The 22,717-nt window shown below is 38.3% G+C and overlaps 1 protein-coding gene across 1 annotated transcript in view; it reads right to left on the minus strand.

Moving 5' to 3' along the window:
- Positions 1-22,717, minus strand: part of HFM1 (helicase for meiosis 1) — a 114,357-nt gene that overhangs the window by 82,338 nt on the left and 9,302 nt on the right. The window contains exons 4-12 of the mRNA XM_062193435.1: positions 18,365-18,624; positions 18,061-18,108; positions 12,217-12,287; positions 11,282-11,414; positions 8,071-8,222; positions 7,455-7,532; positions 7,075-7,233; positions 4,174-4,374; positions 4,000-4,088 (exon numbers count right to left, since the gene is read on the minus strand). Coding sequence (XP_062049419.1) covers positions 4,000-4,088; positions 4,174-4,374; positions 7,075-7,233; positions 7,455-7,532; positions 8,071-8,222; positions 11,282-11,414; positions 12,217-12,287; positions 18,061-18,108; positions 18,365-18,624 — 1,191 coding nt within the window. The remainder of the gene's footprint in view (positions 1-3,999; positions 4,089-4,173; positions 4,375-7,074; positions 7,234-7,454; positions 7,533-8,070; positions 8,223-11,281; positions 11,415-12,216; positions 12,288-18,060; positions 18,109-18,364; positions 18,625-22,717) is intronic.

The following is a 22,717-nucleotide window of genomic DNA, read 5'->3' on the forward strand; positions in this document are numbered from 1 at the left end:
GAAAACTATTAATCATGATTTGATACAGAAAAGGTTTTTGCCAGCAAAATAACCTAGTGGATGTATACATTCTTCCAATATTCTTTGATCATTAGCCATAAATAACCAAGAAGTCCTTTTGATTAAAGCCAGACATAGCAGATATTCTCAATATAAGAATACTACCAATTAAATTCCTTAAGTTAATTGAGAAATTTCAAAATACAGATATATTTTGTTATTTAAATATATAATTCAGAAGAAAAATATTTAATAAAAAGTTAAAAAGAATTAGAGTACAGAAAAGTTGTCATGTTAGGCGGTTTAGAAACCTTAGTAACAGTATCTAGCCAAAAAGAAGTCTTGTGGGAGTGGATAAAGGGGAAGTATCATGAGTAACAGTCAGTCTTCCTTCCTAGTCTACACCCACCCAAAATGGCAAGCCATTCCTTTTCACATATGCTTTTTCTTGGAATGAAACAAAAGCAGAACTTACAAGATAGATGAATGAGATTCCATTCAATTGGTAACTGTTCCTAATAAAAACCTGTGATCTGTGATCTTATGTGTATAAAGTTAACTGAAAATAGATATTAGTAAAAAATAAGAATGGCAATAGGAGAGGGAGGAGGAAGAAAGGTGATGGTACAGGTGGGAGGGAGGGTAGGGTGGGAAGAATCACTGTGTAACTAAGTTTATACATATGAAATGCATGAAGCTTGTATATCTTAAATAAAAGGTTTCTAGGTTAAAAAAAATAACTAAATGCCAAAATTAAAAAGAAAGGAGGTTTATTTTGTCTCATAGTTCTGGAAGTCCAAGAACATGGTGCTAGCCACGGTTTACCTTCTGGTGATATGTATGATGGGAAAGTGGAAGGGAAGTAGTATATGTTTGTGTGAGGCAAGAAAGGCTGAACTACTTGAAACAACCTACTTTTGTAGTAACAAATCCAACCCCACAAAACTTAGTCCTGAGAGCTCTAATCCAGTCTCAAGGGAATAAACTCATAAGGGTGGTGCTCCTGTGACCAACTCCCCTCCCACTAGACCCAGCCTTTTAAAGGTCCCAGCACTTCTCAATAACAATACATTGGAGATCAAGCTTCCAGCACATGAACCTTTGGGGGAAAAACCATATCCAAAACAAACCAGGTAGGAAGAAAAACCTATGCTACTGTTACCATGTTAGGATTATTTTCACTTTCTTCCTGTCTACCTCTCAGACCTCATCTACTTTTTGACAATAAGATCTTTGTTGGTTTCTCTGACTCTTTCTCTTCTATATCTTATTCCTCAATCTTGCTTTGTAAATGTACATAATAAAAACATTACTCCACATGCTTCATATTCTAGAAGTTTTTTCATGTGGTAGTAACCAAGTGAATTGGGTTATAAAATTGAAGTGGACGTAGAAGTATGAAAATAGTATCTAGGGTATGGATAGGTGTCTATAGAAATCCATCCTTTTTAGTGGCAAGAAAGTATCAAAGAATTTCCAGAAAACTACAGTGGTATCTTCTAGGCTTGGTACATGCCTTTGGTTAACAACTGATCACAGGTGGTGGCAAAAGAACAGATTGGTAATTTTGAGACAAAATAGAAACAGATCTACAGGACTCACTAAATCAAGTTCTCCAAATTTGATGTGTATCTACCTGCTGACCTAACTATGTATCCATTTCCCGCTCCATATCAATCAGAAGAAAAACATATCCATACCCTAACTGCAAAATATCCCCAGTCCCCTCCTGGTCCTGTTACACATGCTCAGAGTAGCCCAGCACAACTGGGCAGAGTGGCAGTAGTGAGCAACACCACCATTTTGAATGTGTTGTATGCAACTGTGCCTATACAAAACACCAAACTGAGGGAAAACTGAAATGCTGAGTGCCCAGGGAGACAAGTCAAAACTCTGAGCTGAATGCACATTGAACTGCTATGTGCTGAGAGAGAACTGCCACACCTCCCCACCAGTTCCCTCACTGAGCCTGTTGGCAGAATTTCTTCTCCCCATGTTGTTTCCCTTGTGCTCAGCATAAGCCTCCAATAAATTTTGCCCTGGTTGCACATTGGACCCTTATCAATTTCTATTGCAAGGAAGTCAAAAAACCTCAAATCAGTGTCAATTTGAAGGATGCACTCAAGCAAAGCAGACAAAAGTGTATCCTTCCATATAAGATTAGTCAGAAAAATCAGTATCTACTCATCTTCACATGCTGTTAATCAAACGAAGTTTAATTGAGATCTACCACTAAATATATTTACCAATTCCCCAAAGTTGTTATAAATAACAAGTTAATGTCCATTAAGTGGTAACCACAGTTAGCTCTCTGTTGAGATTGCTAAGATTGAGCAGTAAATAAGATGAACATAAGTCTCCCTTTCCTCCTGAAGTCTGTAATCTAATGAATAGGATATTAAAACTGAATATTATTCAACTATAACCAGAATGAAATTCCATCATTTGCATCAAAATGGTTGGAACTACAGGACATCATATTGAATGAAACAAGCCAGACACTGAAAGACAAACATTGCATGTCCTCCTTTATAGATGGAAGGTAAAATTAGAAAACAAAAAAAAGAGAAATGCCTGAGTGTATCAGTTTTGCTGTAAATATGATGTTTTTTTAATCTCTGTCAAACAGATTTTTAAGAATTATATACTACTTCAGTTTTGATGATTTTTGTGATTATTTTAAAATCTACTTTTTTGAGTGAAGTAGAACATCTTTTCATTTTAAAAAATAACAAACAAAAGGATGTTTACTACAATTATAGTAAGTTCTATACCAGTAAATAAAGGGAAACTGAGAATCATGGGAAACTGATATTAAAAGTAAGCCTTGAAAGATGAAAAGGAGTTAGGTGAAAATCATTCCAGGTAAAGAAAACATGATGTAGAACAACTATGAACAAGGTAGCAGTTCAGCACATTCACAGAACAGAGAGGTCAATATGGTTTGACAGTAGTGGGTAAAGGAGGAGCATGGTCAAGAATGGAAAATTAGCTGGATAACACAGTACACTGGATATTGCAGGCCACACTAATGATTTAGAATGTTAGCCTAATAACAGTAAATAAAATTTTAAGCTAGGCAGGAAACTGACTTTTCAATTTGCAGTTTTAACCAACCATTCTGCTGTGTAGAAAACAAAGTGTGTGTGGTCAACAGGTAAAAGGATATGACACAGGCAAGAGATTAATAGTGACTTGAATTAGGGATGTAGGAGTGCTGATGGAGACAAAATGACATATTTGAGATAAATTAGAAGTAAAAATAAACAGAACTTGGCAATCAATTACCTACCTACAGGAAGGAAGATGAGGGAGATATCAAAGATGGGTTTCTACCATGAACAAACAGGGAGATGATGTATAGGTAAGATGTGGAACAATGGAAGAAGAGGCAGTTTGAGACAATATGTCTATTTTGGACATAATGAGCTTGAGACACCTGTAAGATAAGCAACTGGATGTCAGTTAGACAGATGGACTATAAGCCTACAGTTCAGAAGGGAAGTCTGAGCTGGAGGTATAAAGGTAGAAATTCATAGAGTTGAATAAAAAAATGAAAGGAAGATTGAGAATGAATCATCTGCAAAGTTGAAGGAAAACTGTTACAAGATAATGGAAGCATAAGAGTCCGGAGTGTTTCAATAAAGTAGAAATAATCAAATATGTTAGAGGCTCATGGGAGACTAAATAGCAAGATAAATTTTAGTGAAAGATTACAACAGATGCTAGATTCAAAGTCGGTAAAAAAAAAAAATGAAGATAGCATTATATGGATAATCTTTAGCTTTCATTAAATCTGGTTATGAAATAAAGATCACAGCTGCACCAAGACTCAATATTTCATTTAATTACTATTACCCTTATTTTACAGATGAGAAAACTAAGGCTTGGAGATATCAAATAGTTTGCTTAAAGTTAAGGAACAAACCCAGTATTCTTATCTCAGTTAGATGATCTCTGAAAATCCTTCTATTTCTAAGAAAAAAGGAAATAATATACCTCTGTTTCTGTTCCATAGTCAAAACAAATTTAGCATCTTTCACAAAAACAGAAGCAGCCTGTTGCACACCTTTCCTTGTTGCACAAAACTGAAAATGAATTAGCAATTTCTGTATTAATCAAACTAAAAACATAATGAACATTACATTTAAAAATAAGAAACATAATTCATACCACAAGTGAGGGTTTCTGATCAGAATATGTTTGTATAACACTGGCAATTTTGTAGTTGAGGGATAAGTCAAACTTAAATTCAGTTTGGTTACTATTGCAAGGAAATCCAAGGACCACTTTCTTAAGTTTCACAGGTCTATGGCTCTCATCCATTTTCAGACACACAGCAGGTCTTTCATCATTCGAAAGCCATTCTGCAATCTTTAAAAAAAAAAAAAAAAGAATCAAATCATCAATTTTTTTCTAGTAAGGTTCTATGGCTGAAAATAATACAACTATAGAGCACTTTGAAATCAAGGAATAAAAGTATTTAAATAGTCTTTGTCAACATTATATATTCCATTGATACTCCTCTACTGATACATTATTAATATTACTGATAGTAGACTTCAAAAATTATATCTACTTTTCACAATGGTAAACTTCTAATTAACTAGTATTATTTTGTCTTAGTTTCTTTCATAAAAATCCAAAGTAAAATTAAAATTGAGGGCTGGTGCTATGGTGCAGCAGCGGGTAAAGCTGCCACCTCCATTGCCGGCATCCCATGTGGGCACCAGCTCGAGTCCCAGCTGCTCCACTTCCAGTCCAGTTCTCTGCTATGGCCTGGGAAAGCAGTAGAAAATGTCCCAATTGCTTGGGTCCCTGTACCCATGTGGGAGACTCAGAAAAAGCTCCTGGCTCCTGGCTTCAGATTGGCGCAGCTCTGGCTGTTGTGGCCAACTGGGGAGTGAACCAGAGGATGGAAGACCTCTCTCTCTGCCTCTTCTCTCTCTATGTAACTCTGACTTTCAATAAAGAAATAAACCTTTTAAAAAATTAAAATTTCTGGCCGGCGCCGTGGCTTAACAGGCTAATCCTCCACCTTGCGGTGCTGGCACACCGGGTTCTAGTCCCGGTTGGGACGCCAGATTCTGTCCCAGTTGTTCCTCTTCCAGGCCAGCTCTCTGCTGTGGCCCGGGAGTGCAGTGGAGGATGGCCCAAGTGCTTGGGCCCTGCACCCCATGGGAGACCAGGAGAAGCACCTGGCTCCTGGCTTCGGATCAGCGAGATGCGCCGGCTGCGGCGGCCATTGGAGGGTGAACCAACGGCAAAGGAAGACCTTTCTCTCTGTCTCTCTCTCACTATCCACTCTGCCTATCAAAAAAATAAATAAATAAATAAAATTTCTCACTAGCACTATTTAGCTTCTTTGCTATTTTTCAGTATTATACCTGTAAATGACTGTACTTGTGTGTTGTCTTAAATTAGTATTTAATAAGTAGCAAAAGAAATAGATAACTTAGTTTGACAAAAGTTGACTATTTTTAGCGGAAGAGCAAATAAACACCTGAGAGATGACAGTGTCAAAAGCACATTCCAGACTCAGTGTTAAGAGTCACTAGCTAGCATCTTAAGCTGTGGTAAGCAATCCTTACCTTCAACAAGTCTGGTTAGTAATCAGGCTTGATGCCCTGTTATGAAATTGACCACTGATTTACAGGAAGAAGACAGATTAATGAATTTTTGTTGCCCTGGAAAGAAATACTAAGATATTTTCTCTAGATTATCATCGTTAAGGGTAAGATCACACAAGAAATTACAGTTCAAGGGGCTGGTGTTGTGGTGCAGTAGATTAAGCCAATGCTTGCAATGACAGCATGCCATAATGCCAGAAGTCCCAGCTGCTCCACTTCCAATCCAACTCCGTGCTTATGCAGCTGGGAAAGCAGCAGAAAATGGCCCAAATGCTTGGGTCCCTGCCACCCACATGGGAGATCAAAAGGGAGTTCTAGCCCCTTGGCTCTGATCTGGTACAGCCCTGGCCATTGCGGTCATCACCAGCAGATGAAAAATCTCTGTCTCTCCTTTCTCTCTCTATAACTTGGTCTTTCAAATAAATAAATAAATCTTTAAAAAAAAAATAGAAGTAGCTGGGGGAAAAGCCACATTACAGTGGTTGAGACATAAACAGGAGTGAAAAAGTAGAGTAAGAATGTACTATTTTTGAAGAAATTTGCCTAAAAACTGAAGAAAAACTAACATATATTAATTATGGAAAGTGTAAAAAATGTATACAATTATTTCTTTACATGTTCATGCACCCATTAATCATATCCTCCTCAAAGACAAGGTTCATAATTTTAATTTTTTTAAAGATTTATTCATTTATTTGAAAGGCAGAGTTACAGAGAGGCAGAGGCAGAGACAGAGAGACAGAGAGAGAGGTCTTCCATCCACTGGTTCACTCCCTAGATGGCTGCAATAGCCAGAGTCGCACCAGTCAGGAGCCAGGAGCCAGAGCTTCTTCTGGGTCTCCCATATGGGTGCAGGGGCCCAAGGACTTGGACCATCTTCCACTACTTTCCCAGGCCATAGCAGAAAGCCAATCAGAAGCAGAGCAGCTGAGACTCGAACCAGTACCCATATGAGATGCCAGCACTGTAGGCAGCAACTTTACCCACTATGCCACAGCACCAGCCCCCATACTTTTAATTTTTCCATCAACCATTAGTGCTTATTAACAATGCCAGGCACATAGAATTGGCAATTATCTCAGCAAGTACTTTCATTCTCCACCATACTTTGCTATATAACTAGAGTCATATAGTTACAACTACCATAACATACTATTAGACAAGTTATTATGAAGCATATGAAATCCATGGAACAAAAACTTTTAGATACTAGCAAAAAACAGAATTCTAGCAAAAATGTTTTATTAAACCTTTGATCAACCAAATTTTATCATCTCAAAAACTGTCATACTGATGAGACCTTACTAAACTTTCTACAACATTCTTTCCTATTTACTAGGTGATTGACCAAAAAAAAAAAAAACACTTTATTTTTCTCCAAGATCAAAATGACTAATCATTTCATAAATCATAAAAAATCTGACAGACTAAAATTTTAACTTACATCCTCAGCATTTGGAATTGTTGCAGATACAGCTACAAATCTCATTGGAATAATAGCGCTGGTATTTTCTGAAATCTGGGATGAAGATTGTACAGTTTTCATTCTGCTGACTACAACTTCAAGAGTTGGACCACGATTTTCATCTTTTATAACATGTACCTAAGCAACCAATCATGAAAGAATCATTAACTACAAAATAAAAGTATATTTAATCAACTACAGTGTACAATAATATTAACATTCTTCCTTAAGAAAATGAACATTTTCCATTTGAAGAGATAAAACAAACATGTATCTTGGTTGAAACTGTCTTACTTTTTTCCACCCATACTACTCATCTTTTTATGCTTATCTCTGAAACTGAATTATGTGTTCTCTACCTCATCAATGAGAAACAGTCGAACCAACTGGACCAAAGAGTTGTCTCTCCATTTCCTAGTCATGCTATCCCATTTTTCCTAGAAAAAAAAATAGTTTAATGTTGTAAGAAATTGTAGCAAATATTTAATATATAAGTAAAAATTTTCATAACATATTACAAATGGAGGCAATGTTTTGGTTGATGCCTTTCAAGCATCCTGAAAAATATTTAAAGATTGAAATTTAAAGGGTTTAAAGTTTTACAGGTGTTTAAAAAAACTGAGCTCTCAATTGTTTTTTAGTTAACAGCCAAATATCTAAAGTCACAGTTTTATTGATATTTTTAAGCCAAAGTCTTCCCTCTACAATACATAATAATTGAGTTAAGGAATATAAACAAATATAATTAGAAATTATCCACAATAACAAATTGCCTATTCTTTGTCTATCCTATTTAGTCATTTATCTTTTAATTACTGATTTGTAACTATTCTTTTTGTATTCTGAATACAAGTATATTCTATGTTGTTTACATTGCAAACATATGCTGCTTCTAATTTGTGTTTCATTTTAACTTCTTTTCTTGATAAAGAGAACTATAAACTAAGGAAATAATGAAGTATAAATAACACCTACTGGAGTTGTCATAATAATATGAGCATGCTGAATCTCAAATAGGTCATCCATTGCCGTATCTCCAGTGAGTTCTTTACAATTCAAACCTAATGGTCCGAATTTTTCCTTCCAATCATCAAAACGCTGACTACATAGGGCTTTTATTGGTGCCACTAAAACAACATATCATTTTGAATGTTAGTGCAATTTTAAAATGATTTTTACAAATTTTGGTTGGTAAGGTTAGCCTTAAAAATACATATTTATATACTGCCTAATACTGATAAGTTAAAAGTTAGCAATATAGGCATATTATTTACAGATATACAGCTTATCACCAAAAACAGCCAGAAATAGAAAGGGCTGCTCAGGGAAGTATAACTAAGGGTGGACAGAGGTAGGGCAAGAGATCACTGCTTTTTCATTATAAGCACTTCTTTTATATATTTTAACTATGTGTATATTCTTGGATGGAAATTTTAAAGAAAAAATACACATCTAAGAAAGGAGAGAAATTATTATGGAAATTTCTGTAATTGCAAAAATACTTAATTTATTCATATTGCCTTTTCAAAAACAAGCACAAAATTTCAATTGTTTTAATTTATATATATATTTTTTTACAGGCAGAGTGGACAGTGAGAAAGAGAGACAGAGAGAAAGGTCTTCCTTTTCTGTTGGTTCACCCACAACGGCTGCTGCAGCCAGGGCGCTGCGCTGATCCGAAGCCAGGAACCAGGTGCTTCTCCTGGTCTCCCATGGGGTGCAGGGCCCAAGCACTTGGGCCATCCTCCACTGCACTCCCAGGCCACAGCAGAGAGCTGGCCTGGAAGAGGAGCAACCGGGACAGAATCTGGTGCCCTGACCGGGACTAGAACCCGGTGTGCCAGCGCTGCAAGCGGAGGATTAGCCTAGTGAGCCGCGGTGCCGGCCTGTTTTAATTTATATATTACTTTTTATTTATAACTCTGGGAAAATGTCTGTGATTTGTCTTCATTAAAAACATATGGGATGGAGGCCGGCGCCGTGGCTTAACAGGCTAATCCTCCGCCTTGCAGTACCGGCACACCGGGTTCTAGTCCCGGTTGGGGCACCGGATTCTGTCCCGGTTGCCCCTCTTCCAGGCCAGCTCTCTGCTATGGCCCGGGAAGGCAGTGGAGGATGGCCCAAGTGCTTGGGCTCTGCACCCCATGGGAGACCAGGAGAAGCACCTGGCTCCTGGCTTCGGATCAGCGCAGTGCGCCGGCCACAGCGGCCATTGGAGGGTGAACCAACGGCAAAGGAAGACCTTTCTCTCTGTCTCTCTCTCACTATACACTCTGCCTGTCAAGAAAAAAAAAAAAACCATATGGGATGGGGCTGGCACTGTGGCACAGTGGGTTAATGCCCTGGCCTGAAGCGCCGGCATCCCATATGGGCACAGGTTTGAGACCCAGCCGCTCCTCTTCTGATCCAGCTCTCTGCTATGGCCTGGGAAAGTAGTGTAAGATGGCCCAGGTGCTTGGGCCCCTGCACCCACATGGGAGACCCAGAGGAGGCTCCTGGCTCCTGGCTTCAGACCAGCGTAGCTCCAGTCATTGTGGCCAATTGGGGAGTGAACTAGCAGATGGAAAACCTTCTCTCTCTCTCTCTCTCTCTCTGCCTTTCAAATAAAATAAATAAATCTTAAAAAACAGGGGCCATGCCATAAACAAGAGTGTCAATTTATTTTTTTGTTTTTGTTTTTTTTTTAACTTTTATTTAATGAATATAAATTTCCAAAGTACAGCTTATGGATTACAATGGCTTCCCCCCACCCCATAACTTCCCTCCCACCTGCAACCCTCGCCTTTCCCACTCCCTCTCCCCTTCCATTCACATCAAGATTCATTTTCAATTCTCTTTATATACAGAAGATCAGTTTAGTATATATTAAGTAAAGATTTCAACAGTTTGCCCCCACATAGCAACACAAAGTGAAAAAATACTGTTTTAGTACTAGCTATAGCATCACTTCACATTAGACAACACATTAAAGACAGATCCCACATGAGATGTAAGTACACAGTGACTCCTGTTGTTGACTTAACAATTTGACACTCTTGCTAATGGCGTCAGTAATCTCCCTAGGCTCTAGTCATGAGTTGCCGAGGCTATGGAAGCCTTTAGGGTTTGCCGACTTTGATCTTATTCCGACAGGGTCATAGTCAAAGTGGAAGTTCTCTCCTCCCTTCAGAGAAAGGTACTTCCTTCTTTGATGGCCCCGTTCTTTCCACTGGGATCTCACTCACAGAGATCTTTCATTTAGGTCTTTTTTGTTTTTCCCAGGGTGTCTTGGCTTTCCATGCCTACAATACTCTCATGGGCTCTTCAGCCAGATCCGAATGCCTTAAGGGCTGATTCTGAGGCCAGAGTGCTATTTAGGACATCTGCCATTGAAGAGTGTCAATTTGTTAAGTCAACAACAGGAGTCACTGTGCACTTACTCCTCATGTAGGATCTCTGTCCTTAATGTGCTGTACATTGTTATTTAATGCTATAACTAGTACTCCAACAGTATTTCTTCACTTTGTGTTGCTATGTGGGGGCAAACTGTTGAAATCTTTACTTAATATATACTAAATTGATCTTCTGTATATAAAGAGAATTGAAAATGAATCTTGATGTGAATGGAAGGGGAGAAGGAGCGAGAAAGGGGAGGGTTGCGGGTGGGAGGGAAGTTGTGGGGTGGGGGGAGAAAGCCATTGTAATCCATAAGCTGTACTTTGGAAATTTATATTCATTAAATAAAAGTTAAAAAAAAAAAAAAAAAAAACAGGGGCCAGTGCTGTGGCACAGCGGGTTAAAGCCCTGGCCTGCAGTGCTGGCATCCCATATGGGCGCTGGTTCTAGTCCCGGCTGCTCCACTTTTGATCCAGCTCTCTACTATGGCCTGGGAAAGCAGTAGAAGACAGCCCCTGCACACATGTGGAAGACCCGGAAGAAGCTCCTAGCTCCTGGCTTTGTATCTGCGCAGTTCCGGCCATTGCAGCCAGCCGGGGAGTGAACCAACAGATGGAAGACCTCTCTCTCTCTCTCTGTCTCTACCTCTCGCTGTAAATAAAATAAATCTTAAAAAAATAAAAATAATAAATCTTTAAAAAAATGGGAAACCAAATAATAGTTTCTAGGTTTGACCAAGTTTACACTTTCATTTTTGTTTAAAATGTTTTTCATTATTTTAATTATCATTACTCTTACAAAATATACTTACTGTAAACAATTTTAATGTTCAACCATGGTAATGGTACTTCCATTAACAATCTTGTGATAGCTAGTTCAAATATTACCGTTTTCCCAGAACCAGTTGGAGCACAAATCACAAAGTTCCTATCTGTATAAAGAAGCTAAAAGATAAAATTTAATTAATCATATAATTTACAGAATTTTTGACACACATTCTTCTTAAATTTGCTAGAAAATATGCCTTAGGAAGACTCTCAAGGAATAATAGTTTAAGCTGTTTACCTATAAATAATTCAAATTCTAACCTTCTTCCAGACCCTCTATTATCAAATAACTATTAATATTTTATCATGCTGTTTTATTTGTTAAGGTAGTACACAAGATTTAGAAGAAAATAATTCCTTTAGCTTCCAAATTCTTATGAATCCATTAAATACAACCCAGTCCACCTATGAAAACCATATCTATTAATTTAACATTTTTCTGAGTTGCTATAATGTACTAGTCACTGAGTGTAGCACTGGTAATATAAAGATGTGATCTAGGGCTGGCACCGTGGCTCAATAGGCTAACGCCGGCACACCAGGTTCTAGTCCCAGTCAGGGCACCGGATTCTGTCCCGGTTGCTCCTCTTCCAGGCCAGCTCTCTGCTATGGCCCGGGAAGGCAGTGGAGGATGGCCCAAGTGCTTGGGCCCTGCACCCGCATGGGAGACCAGGAGAAGCACCTGGCTCCTGGCTTCGGATCAGCGTGGTGTGCCAGCTGCAGCGCCCCAGCCGCAGCAGCCATTGTGTGGTGAACCAACGGAAAAGGAAGACCTTTCTCTCTGTCTCTCTCTCTCACTGTCTAACTCTGCCTGTCAAAAAAAAAAAAAAAAAAAAAAAAGATGCAATCTAGTCCCTCAGAGAGCACACAATTTAGTGAGAAGAGAATACTAAAAAAATAATTTTGATAAAATACTTACATCATCAAAGGCTTTTGACTGTATATAGTTAAAATACGGAAATTCTTTAAAAATACTTCTATATTTTGTCGCTTAAGATAATATTAAGGAATAAAATAAATGAAAAGTTTAAAAATTGGTTACTTTTAAAATTCAGTTAAATTAATATTGGAAATGAAAAAAAAAAACCTGGTGTTAAATCGGAAATGGCATAGAAAATTAATTAATTTTTAAAAAAATATTATGTAGGATCTCTGTCTTTAATGTGCTGTACACTCTTATTCAATGCTATAACTACTACTCCAACAGTATTTTTTTTTCACTTTGTATTGCTATATGGGGGCAAACTGTTGAAATCGTTACCTAATATATACTAAACTGATTTTTTGTATATAAAGAGAATTGAAAATGAATCATGATGTGATTGGAAGGGGAGAGGGAGCGGGAAAGGGGAGGGTTGTGGGTGGGAGGGAAGTTTTGGGAGGGGGAAGCCATGCAACCCATAAAACAGAGGATGACAGGTGTCTCTTCCTCCCTCTCTGTGCTTTTCAAATAAATTTTAAAAATACAGTGGAACAGATGCAAGTATGTATAGATAAGCATATTATAACTAGCTTCTAGTTTATATTGCAGACAAATGCTTTTTATGTTATTCACCTTGACTAGGCTTTCATCTCTTCTTCAATCTTTCAAATTTTATTTATTTACTGTTGATTAGTGACTGTGCTTCAGTATTTGATGTGCGTTTCTGGTCACCAAACCCTGAATTCCTTTGTTTTTTAATAATTTAGCTGTGTTAAGTAGTAGGCTTAATCGTAATTATGAGCATACTGTTTCAACAGAAAGAACTTAAATCACCTTTCCCCTGTAAGAAAGTCCAAAAATACTAATAGATAGGAGAATAAACTGCACTCTTCCTAAGGTGAGGGTCTATTGCCAGCCCGGGAAAACTTTTATTTACACAGTATTCTTACTCTGAGTCACAATCTGTCAACTACAAATGTTAAACCCTTTATGCAGAGTACATTACCAGATTTAGAAAACTATAGAAAGCTGAAAATAAGAAAATGAATTCCTACAATTGAGGCTTTTGTATCTAGTAGAAGATATGGCACATAATTTATATATCTGAAAATCAAAGACAATTATTTAAGAAATTGTGTTTTTTTAATTTTATTTATTTATTTGAGAAGTAGAGTTACAGAGAGAGGGAGAGACAGAGAGAAAGGCCTTCTATTAGCTGATTCACTCCCCAAATGGCCACATGGCTGAAGCTGAGCTGATCTGAAGTGAGGAGTCAGGAGCTTCTTCCAGGTCTCCCATGTAGGTGCAGGGGCCCAAACACTTGGGCCATCTTCCACTGCTTTCCCAGGTCATTGCAGGATTGGCAAAGCAGCAGCTGGGACATGAACTGGCATCCATATGGGATGTTGACACCACAGATGTAAGCTTAGCCTACTATGCGACAGCACCAGCCCCAGAAATTGTATTTTTATTAAGACATTCATGGAGCCAGCACTGTGGTGTAGTTGGTAAAGCTGCTGCCTGCAATGCCAGCATCCCAGGTGGGCCTGGTGTGTCTCCCAACTGCTCCACTTACGATGCAGCTCCCTGCTGATGCACCTGGGAAGGAAAGCAGAGTGTGGCCCAAAGGTTTGGGCCCCTGCTACCCACGTGGGAGACCAGGAGAGGCTCCTGGCTCCTGGCTTTGTTGTGGCTCAGCCCTGGTCGTCTGGGGAGTGAACCAGCAGATGGAAGATCTCCCTCCCTGCCTCCCTCCCTCCCTCCCTCCATCTCTCTCTCTCTCTCTTTCTCTCTCTCTCTCCTTCTCTCTCTGCAGCTCTTTCAAATAAATAAATTTTAAAAAGGCATACAACTATTGATGAACTGCCATTCTCAGCTCAAACTCCATTTTTCTCAAAGTATACAGTTACAAGGCCCTTCATGATCTTATCTCCAGACAACTACTATGCATTCACCCACTGCAACCCCGGCATTTATCTTACTGACCTCAAGAACTAGTATTTTTCCTCCTGACTCATTTCCTCTGATTATACTGGACTCTGCTGTTCTTCAAAAACATCAGCTATGTTTCTGCTGTGAAGCCTTCTCATTGCCTAGGTTGTTCTTCCCTCCATGTTTCCTTGGCTCTTTCGCTTCCTTTAATGATTTCAATCTCACTATCTCCAGAAGGCCTATCCTAACTATTCTATTTAATTCCATATCCTGATCCCTCAATCCCAGCAGTCCCAATTTAATTTTGTTTTACCCTGCTCTACATTTTTTTCCCATAGTACTCATCACCTTCTAAAATACTGACTTATTTATAAACTGTTAACAGTTGTTCAGATGTATCATCTTCCCTACTCTCATCACAAGAATATTAACTCTAAGGGCAAAGATTCACTATTTCTTAGCTGACATATTACAATATTACATATTTAGTACAGTTCCTGATACATAGTGAACACTCAGTTAATATATTTGTATTTATTAAATCAATAGTTGATTTATAAATCATCATTTTATTTGTGCCAAAACAAAAATGTAATTTTGAGTTTGTCATTCCAACAGCTTTTGAAGGAATCTCATTTTTCCTTCAAGATATGTCTCTTCTTATAAAATATGTATTTGTAACAAGCCCACAAGTGGGTTATCATGCTGGTTTTTCTCTCATTAGATAGTTCTATATCAATTTATATTCACAAAGATGAATCTTTGATTCAGAGTAGATGTAGAATCAGTTTCCAGCACCTGAGAAAACTCAACTACCAATATCATTTATCATCACCATCAACACTTGAAATAGAAATTTTCCTTTTGTTCAAAAAATTCTCAGCAGTGTCACAGCAAATTATTTGTTATAATGGGGAAAAATGACTGCAGAACTGAAAATGACAAGAGTTCTGTGGCAAAATCTACCTGACAAAACTTCTATTGTCCTGAGGATTCAAATACACTAAAATATTGGAAAAGAATCTGAAAATAAATTGTGCCCAAGTAATCCACAAGCTCTCAAGTACCATAACTAATATGCAGTATTGCACTTTAAATACACACTTAGAAGTAAAGTATTCAAGCTCAAGTGAGTTTGACAGCAAATTAAATTTTTGACAATAATTCAATATACAGTACAGGCTATAGTAATCTTAACAGAGACACTTAAACAACAGAACCACTTCAATTGTGTTAATATGACAGGAAAAATCTAAGTCTCTTCAAAAGGTTGTGTCATATGGAAAAGCTTCCAGCAAAGGAAAAGAACATCCTGTCATACAGATAATTAAACGATCTGCTTAAACTGTTTGCTGCTGATCTATTTCTTACACTGTCACACTACTTAAGAAGGGAGTATAGCAGAATTAAGACACTATGCTAAACAAAAATGTGAAAGACTGGCAATGTCTAAAGTTATTAGATCAACATGTTTTAACTCAATTCAGTTACCTGCACTGGAGACAAGTTTTCCTACACTGTCAAGCAAATATTTTATAACCATACTTTGGAATTATCTCAAATAATTCCGAGAGTACCAAGAATTAGAGCCACTGTTAGGTCTCTCTAGTTTGCCTGCTCAATATTTAGAAATCACTTTCTGGCCGGCGCCGTGGCTTAACAGGCTAATCCTCTGCCTTGCGGCGCCGGCACACCCGGTTCTAGTCCCGGTCGGGGCGCCAGATTCTGTCCCGGTTGCCCCTCTTCCAGGCCAGCTCTCTGCTATGGCCCGGGAAGGCAGTGGAGGATGGCCCAAGTCCTTGGGCCCTGAACCCGCATGGGAGACCAGGAGAGGCACCTGGCTCCTGGCTTCAGATCAGCGTGATGCGCCGGCCGCAGTGGCCATTGGAGGGTGAACCAACGGCAAAAAGGAAGACCTTTCTCTCTGTCTCTCTCTCTCACTATCCACTCTGCCTGTCAAAAAAAAAAAAAAAAAAAAAGAAATCACTTTCTGCTTTGCTAAGTACACCATAGTTTTGTGGATTCTAGAGCATTCTCTGGCTTTGACTTACTAATTCCATACTCATAAAGCAAAGTTTTGACAAGGTGACTTGCTCAAAAAATTACATGGTTTTTCCTTGTTGCTTAATAAATATATTAAAAATAAAAACAAGACACTGAGAGATCTTAAGTAGTGTCTTATAAAAAAAAGGTAACTATGTAAGGTGATGGATATTTAAGTTGATTGCAGTAATTTTACACTGAATACAAATAAAATATTACATCATGTACACTAAATATATACAATTTTTACCTGTCCATTACACCTTATTAAAGTTGAGGTATAAATGAAATAAAAATAAAATCCATTGACCTTGTTATTCATGGCATTAAAATATGTGATCCTTAAAATACATATCCTATCATTTCCTATTATTCATTTAACCATATTCTTCATTTTAGACAACTTGGAATGTTTGTTCTTTCCAAATATACATCACACTTTCTAAAAAAGATTTATTTGAAAATCAGAGTTACGAGAGAAAGAGAGAGACAGAGATAGAGAGAGAGAGAGAGAGAGAGAGAGAGAGATTTTCTATCTGTTTACTCCCCCCAGATGGCTGCAACACCTGGGGCTGGGCCAGGCAGAAGCCAGAAGCCAGGAGCTTCATCTGAGTCTCCCACTTGGGTAGCAGGTCCCAAGCATTTGGCCATCCTTCACTGCTTTCCCAGGCCATTAGCAGGAAGCTAGATCAGAATTGGAGCAGCTGGGACTCGTACTGGTCCCTGTAAGGAATGCCAGGGTCGCAGGAGGTGGGTTTACCTGCTACACCACAATGCTGGCCCCATCACACTTTTTTACCCTCACCCTTGATCATGGCTATTTTTCTGCTAGAACAACCTCCTTACTTTACGTGCCTTACTTCATCTGCCTTTCAATGTATTTGGAGGCAGAAAGTCAAATAAGGCATAGTCTTTACTTTCAAAAAGTTCTGAGGTTATGGGAAAATAGTCACAAAAATAGCTGATGATTATAGTAAGTCTATGCTTGCATAGAGTTTTTAAAGAAGCAGAAAGGAGGGACCAGCACTGTGGCGTAGCGGGTAAAGCCACTGCCTGCAGTGCTGGCATCCCATATGGGTGCTGGATCATGTCCCAACTGCTCCACTTCCAATCCAGCTCTCTGTTATGGCCTGGGAAAGCAGTGGAGGATGGCCCAAGTCCTTGGGCCGTGCACTTGCAGGGGAAGACCGGGAAGAGGCTCTTGGCTTCAGATTGGCATAGCTCCGGCCATTGTGGCTAATTGGAGAGTGAGCCAGTGCATGGAGGACCCCCCCCCCTCTCTCTCTGCCTCTCCTCTCTCTGTGTGTAACTCTTTCAAATAAATAAATAAATCTTTTTTTTTTTTAAAAAAAAAAAAAAGCAGAAAGGAGGTTACTTCCAGAACATATATATATACTCAAAATATTTATAATACAAATGCCCAAATAAGTTGAATTATATGTACAAACTCTAAATTAGGTTCTTTCAAAATATTAATTTGCTAAGATGTCCCCAATCCATAAAATGATTCATTCTCATCCATTTCCTCTACCTAATTTATTGTTGTCCTTACTCAAAATAGAAGAAATTACTATGTAAGTGATTTGTAAGTAAACATGCTCAGTTTTCTGCCAATAATACAAATTTGATTTCTGCTTTTATTTTGCTATATATTGGTAACAACAAAGAGCTCACCTATTGGCACCAGTTTACAGACCACACTTGGAGTAGCAATTATTATCATACACATGTGTCTCTTCTATGACTCAGAGATTCACTTACCACTTGTTTTCTTTGTCAACTAAATAAACAGGAACAAACTGAAACAAAATGTTTTAAAATTATGATTTCACAAACATAAAGCAGCTGTTATAATTTAAAGGATACGGATTTCTGTGACAGCCTTCAAGGAACCTAAACCGTCTTCTGCTCCCCCTTTAAAAAAAAAAACTAAATAATCATATGGATATTTTTTAAGCTTTTTCATAAAAACCGCTCCAATAAAACTCACATAACTTTTTGAAAGCACAATTAAAAATATTAGAGTACAACAAATAACATAAAGAAATGCAGAAATCATAGAGAGAGCTAAAATACTCAAATTTACCTCATTTCTGTATCCTTCCCTGTTCTAAGAAATGCAAATTAGTTTGTGCTTTCATAAAACCAACTAAAAAAAGCAAAGAATTACTTTGAATGTCATGAGGCTGGGATGAAAGTGAAAGAGTTGATACTTTGAACATACCTTTTCCAATTTCAGAAGCCGAAAAAGCATTATTTGCAATGAACATATTTGCAGAATATTGAAGTTTTTGATTACTATTGCTTGACCATGACTTTCCTTTGTTCATATCTGTTTGGACAATTTTCACTGAGGTAACATGAGAGTTCAAGCTTGCACTGTCATTACAATAAACACTTCCTTGCACATTGTCAGATAATTTAAATAATCTGGAGGAGGAAAAAACATGTTTTTAACTTGTAATAGTTGCTTAGAATGTGAAAAATCAGCAGACTTGTTCCTTTTAAAAATATCCATACATTATGGTTTATTCAAAGAGAAAATATAGTCATTCTTATAAAATATGACTTCCTAAGTTTATTATTGAATTAGGTCTTTTCACTTTCCTAAAACTCTGATCAATCCATTTGTGGTAATTACTAGGTTTAAAAAACTCGGAGTTCTTGCCTTCATAACCCCTGGAAGAAGGAGATGGAGACTGACCTCAACAGAGACAGGTTGCCTTATTGAAGCAAACAGGTGGTAACAGCCTTCAAAGAGACTGTGTGCAGGATACGAGTAGGATTGGGCTTTTAACTGGTTGCTGAGGGAACTTGCCTTGGCAGGGGAAGGGAACTTGGTGCCAAGGGCTCTCCAAAAGCCTTGGAGGCCTTTTGCTTATTTTGTTTCGCACTGCGTAAGTACAAACATGTGACTTTCAAAGTAGAGAAATTGTCCTTTCTACATGGTCTGTCAAAATCACAGAAACTCTCACACAATGCTCTAGAGAGGCTCAAGAGAACAGCTATTGAAGCCTTTTATATGATGAAGATGCTCAAGTAATCCTTTGGAGAGGTAGTGAGATCACTTGTCAACAACCAGCACCAACGTGTAAGCCAAGGTGAGTGAGCCACCTTGAAAACAGATCCTTAGCCACTGTCAAGCTTTCAGATGATGTAAGCCTGCCTAATATTCTTATTGTAGCCCTGTTAGAGTCCCCAAGCATCTTTACCCACTCTTAAGAGAGACCTTGAGATAAAACTACCAATTAAGTTACTAAATTCCTTTCTCACAGAAATTGTGAGAGATAAAAATGCTTATTGGGTTTTTTTAAAAGATTTATTTTATTTGAAAGTCAGAGTTACACAGAAAGAGAATGAGAGACAGAGAGAGAGAAAGAGAGGTCTTCCATCCACTAATTCACTCCCCAATTTTACAACAGTCAGAGCTGCGCCGATCTGAAGCCAGGAGCCTGGAGCTTCTTCCTAGTCTCCCACGTGGTGCAGGGGCCTAAGGACTTGGGCCATCTTCTACTGCTTTCCCAGGCCAGAGCAGAGAGCTGGGTCGGAAATGGAGCAGCCGCGTCTCAAACCAGCTTCTCAAACTGGCACCCATATGGGTTGCCAGTGCTGCAGGCGGTGGCTTTACCCATGATGCCACAGCGCTGGCCACTACTGTTGTTTTAAACCATCAAGTTTTGGGGTAATTTGTTACACAACAGTACATAACTAATGTGCATTTTAAAGTCAATAAAATGCTAAGGAGAAAAGACAAAAAGCCATTATATACAGTCATCTAACACTAAAGTGAATGGAAATGATTCAAGTTATAGAAATACATTAAAATGCTTATATTAAATTTATAGGAATGAGGGGCCAGCGCTGTGGCACAGTGGGTTAACGCCCTGCCCTGAAGTGCCGGCATCCCATGTGGGTGCCGCTGGTTCAAGACCTGGCTGCTCTACTTCTTGTCCAGCTCTCTGCTATGGCCCGGGAAGGAAAGCAGAAGATGGCCCAAGTCCTTGGGCACCTGCACCCACGTGGGAGACCAGGAAGAAACTCCTAGCTCACGACTTTGGATTGGCGCAGCTCCGGCCGTTGCGGCCAATTGGGAGTGAACCATTGATGGAAGACACCTCTCTCTCTCTTTCTCTCTGCCTCTTCTCTCTCTGTGATACTCTGACTTTCAAATAAATAAATCTTTAAAAAAAATTTATAGGAATGAATCAGCATACTTGTTACAAATTAAAAGTTGTCAGCAACTCTATTTGGCTCTACAGAAGCTACCAGATAATACAACAGCATTTTTCACCAATCAAATCTGGGTTGTATGTCCTCCACCCATCCCACCCCACCAACACACTCTGCAAAAAAAGAAATAAATTAAGTATACTAGCAGATCAAATCATAAATCATACTATATACTATAAAATAAGCATTTCAGTATAAAAAGTACTTGTTGATAAAGTTCTTGAAAACAAGATGCTCTTTATGATTGTATTATATTCTACTGATCAAAAGATAATCAGTCGATCCAATGTGGTCACAATATTCATAAGGAAAACTAACCATAAAGATCCCTAACACAACAATCACATAGACTGAGTAATGGAGATGACAGAAGGTATCAATCTTACAGAATTCTGTGAGGAATGAACCTAAACAAACACTGAAGAAAGTTACATAAATTGTTTTGAAACAGTTATCTGTGGCTAGCGTTAATAAAAAGAGTGGTCAGTCAGTCCAATATCAAACAGGAGGTAATTGCTGGCAGACATCTTCACAGAAGTGTTCATTGTGTATAGTTGTGGTAGCTTTTGTGCAAGGTTGTGGTTTTCAGGGAATTCTTTCAATAATTTTTATCATAGTCATGGATACATGAGAGCCATCATTTTTGGCCTTCTGACTCCATTTTATTAGAATTTAGGAAAGTGATCCATTTTTAGACTGGTAACTTTCAACTCCTTTATATAAACTTCTATTATACTTAAGATTTCCTTAATCTAAATAAATCAATTCACTTTTTAAAAGATAAGCACAAACAGTGAAATGCTACTAGAAAAAAGGCACAGATTTTTGGTAAATGAGTAATACTGAAACACAGTCTGGGCTGGCATTATGCCACAGGGAGTTAAGCCGCCATCTGCAGTGCCAGCATACCATTTGGGCACCAGTTCAAGTCCTGGCTGCTCTACTTCCAATCCAGCTCCCTGGTAACACTCCCAGGAAAGCAGCAGATGATGGCCCAAATACTTATGCCTTTGCCACACATGTGGGGGACCCCAGTGGAGGTCCAGGATCCTGGTTTCCATCTGGCCCAGACCTGGTCATTGTGATCATTTAGGGAGTGAACCAGCAGATGGAAGGTTTCTCTCTCTGCTTCTGCCTCTGCCTCTCCCTCTCCCTCTCTGTGACTCTGCCTTTCAAATAAATAAGTAAATCTTTAAAATAATTCTTAAAAAAAACTCTAAAAAAGAAATTAAGAAAAAAATCCATTTATAATAGCATCAAAAAAGAGTAAACCACTTAGGAATAAATTTAGCAAAATGAGTATTAGACTTGTCTACTGAAAACAATAAAACATCATTAAAAGAAATTAAAGAAATAAGTGGAAATATATCCCATGTTCATAGATTGAAATGTTTAATATTGTTAGGATGGCAATACTACTTAATTTGATCTACAAATTCAACACAATTCCTATTAACATCCAACTTGGCTTCTTTGCAGGAATTGATAAGTTTATGCTAAAATTCATACGGAAATGCAAAGGATCCAGAATAGCTAGAACAACATTGGGAGGAAAAAAAAGGTGAACAGGAACGCAGCAGGTTAAGCCACTGCCTATGACATCAGCTTCCCATATGAGCACCGATTCAACTGCTTCACTTCCCATCCAGCTCCCTGTTAATGCACCTGGGAAAGCAACAGGAGATGCCCCAAGTGCTTGGTCCCTGTCACCCACACAGGAGACCTGGATGGAGTTCCTGGCTCTCGGCTTCAGCCTCACCCAGCCCTGGTCATTGTGGCCATTTGGGGAGTGAACTAGTAGATGGAAGATTCTCTCTCTTTCTCTCTCTCTGTCTCTGTGTCTTTCCCTGTCTCTTTCTCTCTATAATTGTTTTTCAAATAAATAAATAATTTTTTTAAATAAGAACAAAATTGGAAGACAAGCTTCCCAATTTGAAAACCTACTACAAAGCTCCAGTGCAGAATGACATATTGGACAATGGAGTAGAGAATAAAGAGCCCAAAAATAAACCCTTATGTGGATATATATATACACACTTTATTTCCAGTTCCTGGCACAGAATTCTTATAACTTTGCATTTACTGAATGATAGGAGTGAGAGAAGAATCTTTCAATTCATAATAACTCTCTTTTCAAACCAGAATAGAATTTATGCTAAAAGGATGCTAGTGGAATTGTAAAATGATATAGATGCTTTGGAAAGTAATTTGGTAGTTTCTCAAAAAAGTTATATAAAGAGCTACCATTATGACTAAGTAATTCCACTTCTAGGTATATAGATATCAAAAGGAA

This window comes from Lepus europaeus, chromosome 5 (assembly GCF_033115175.1).
Source record: "Lepus europaeus isolate LE1 chromosome 5, mLepTim1.pri, whole genome shotgun sequence".
NCBI lineage: Eukaryota > Metazoa > Chordata > Mammalia > Lagomorpha > Leporidae > Lepus > Lepus europaeus.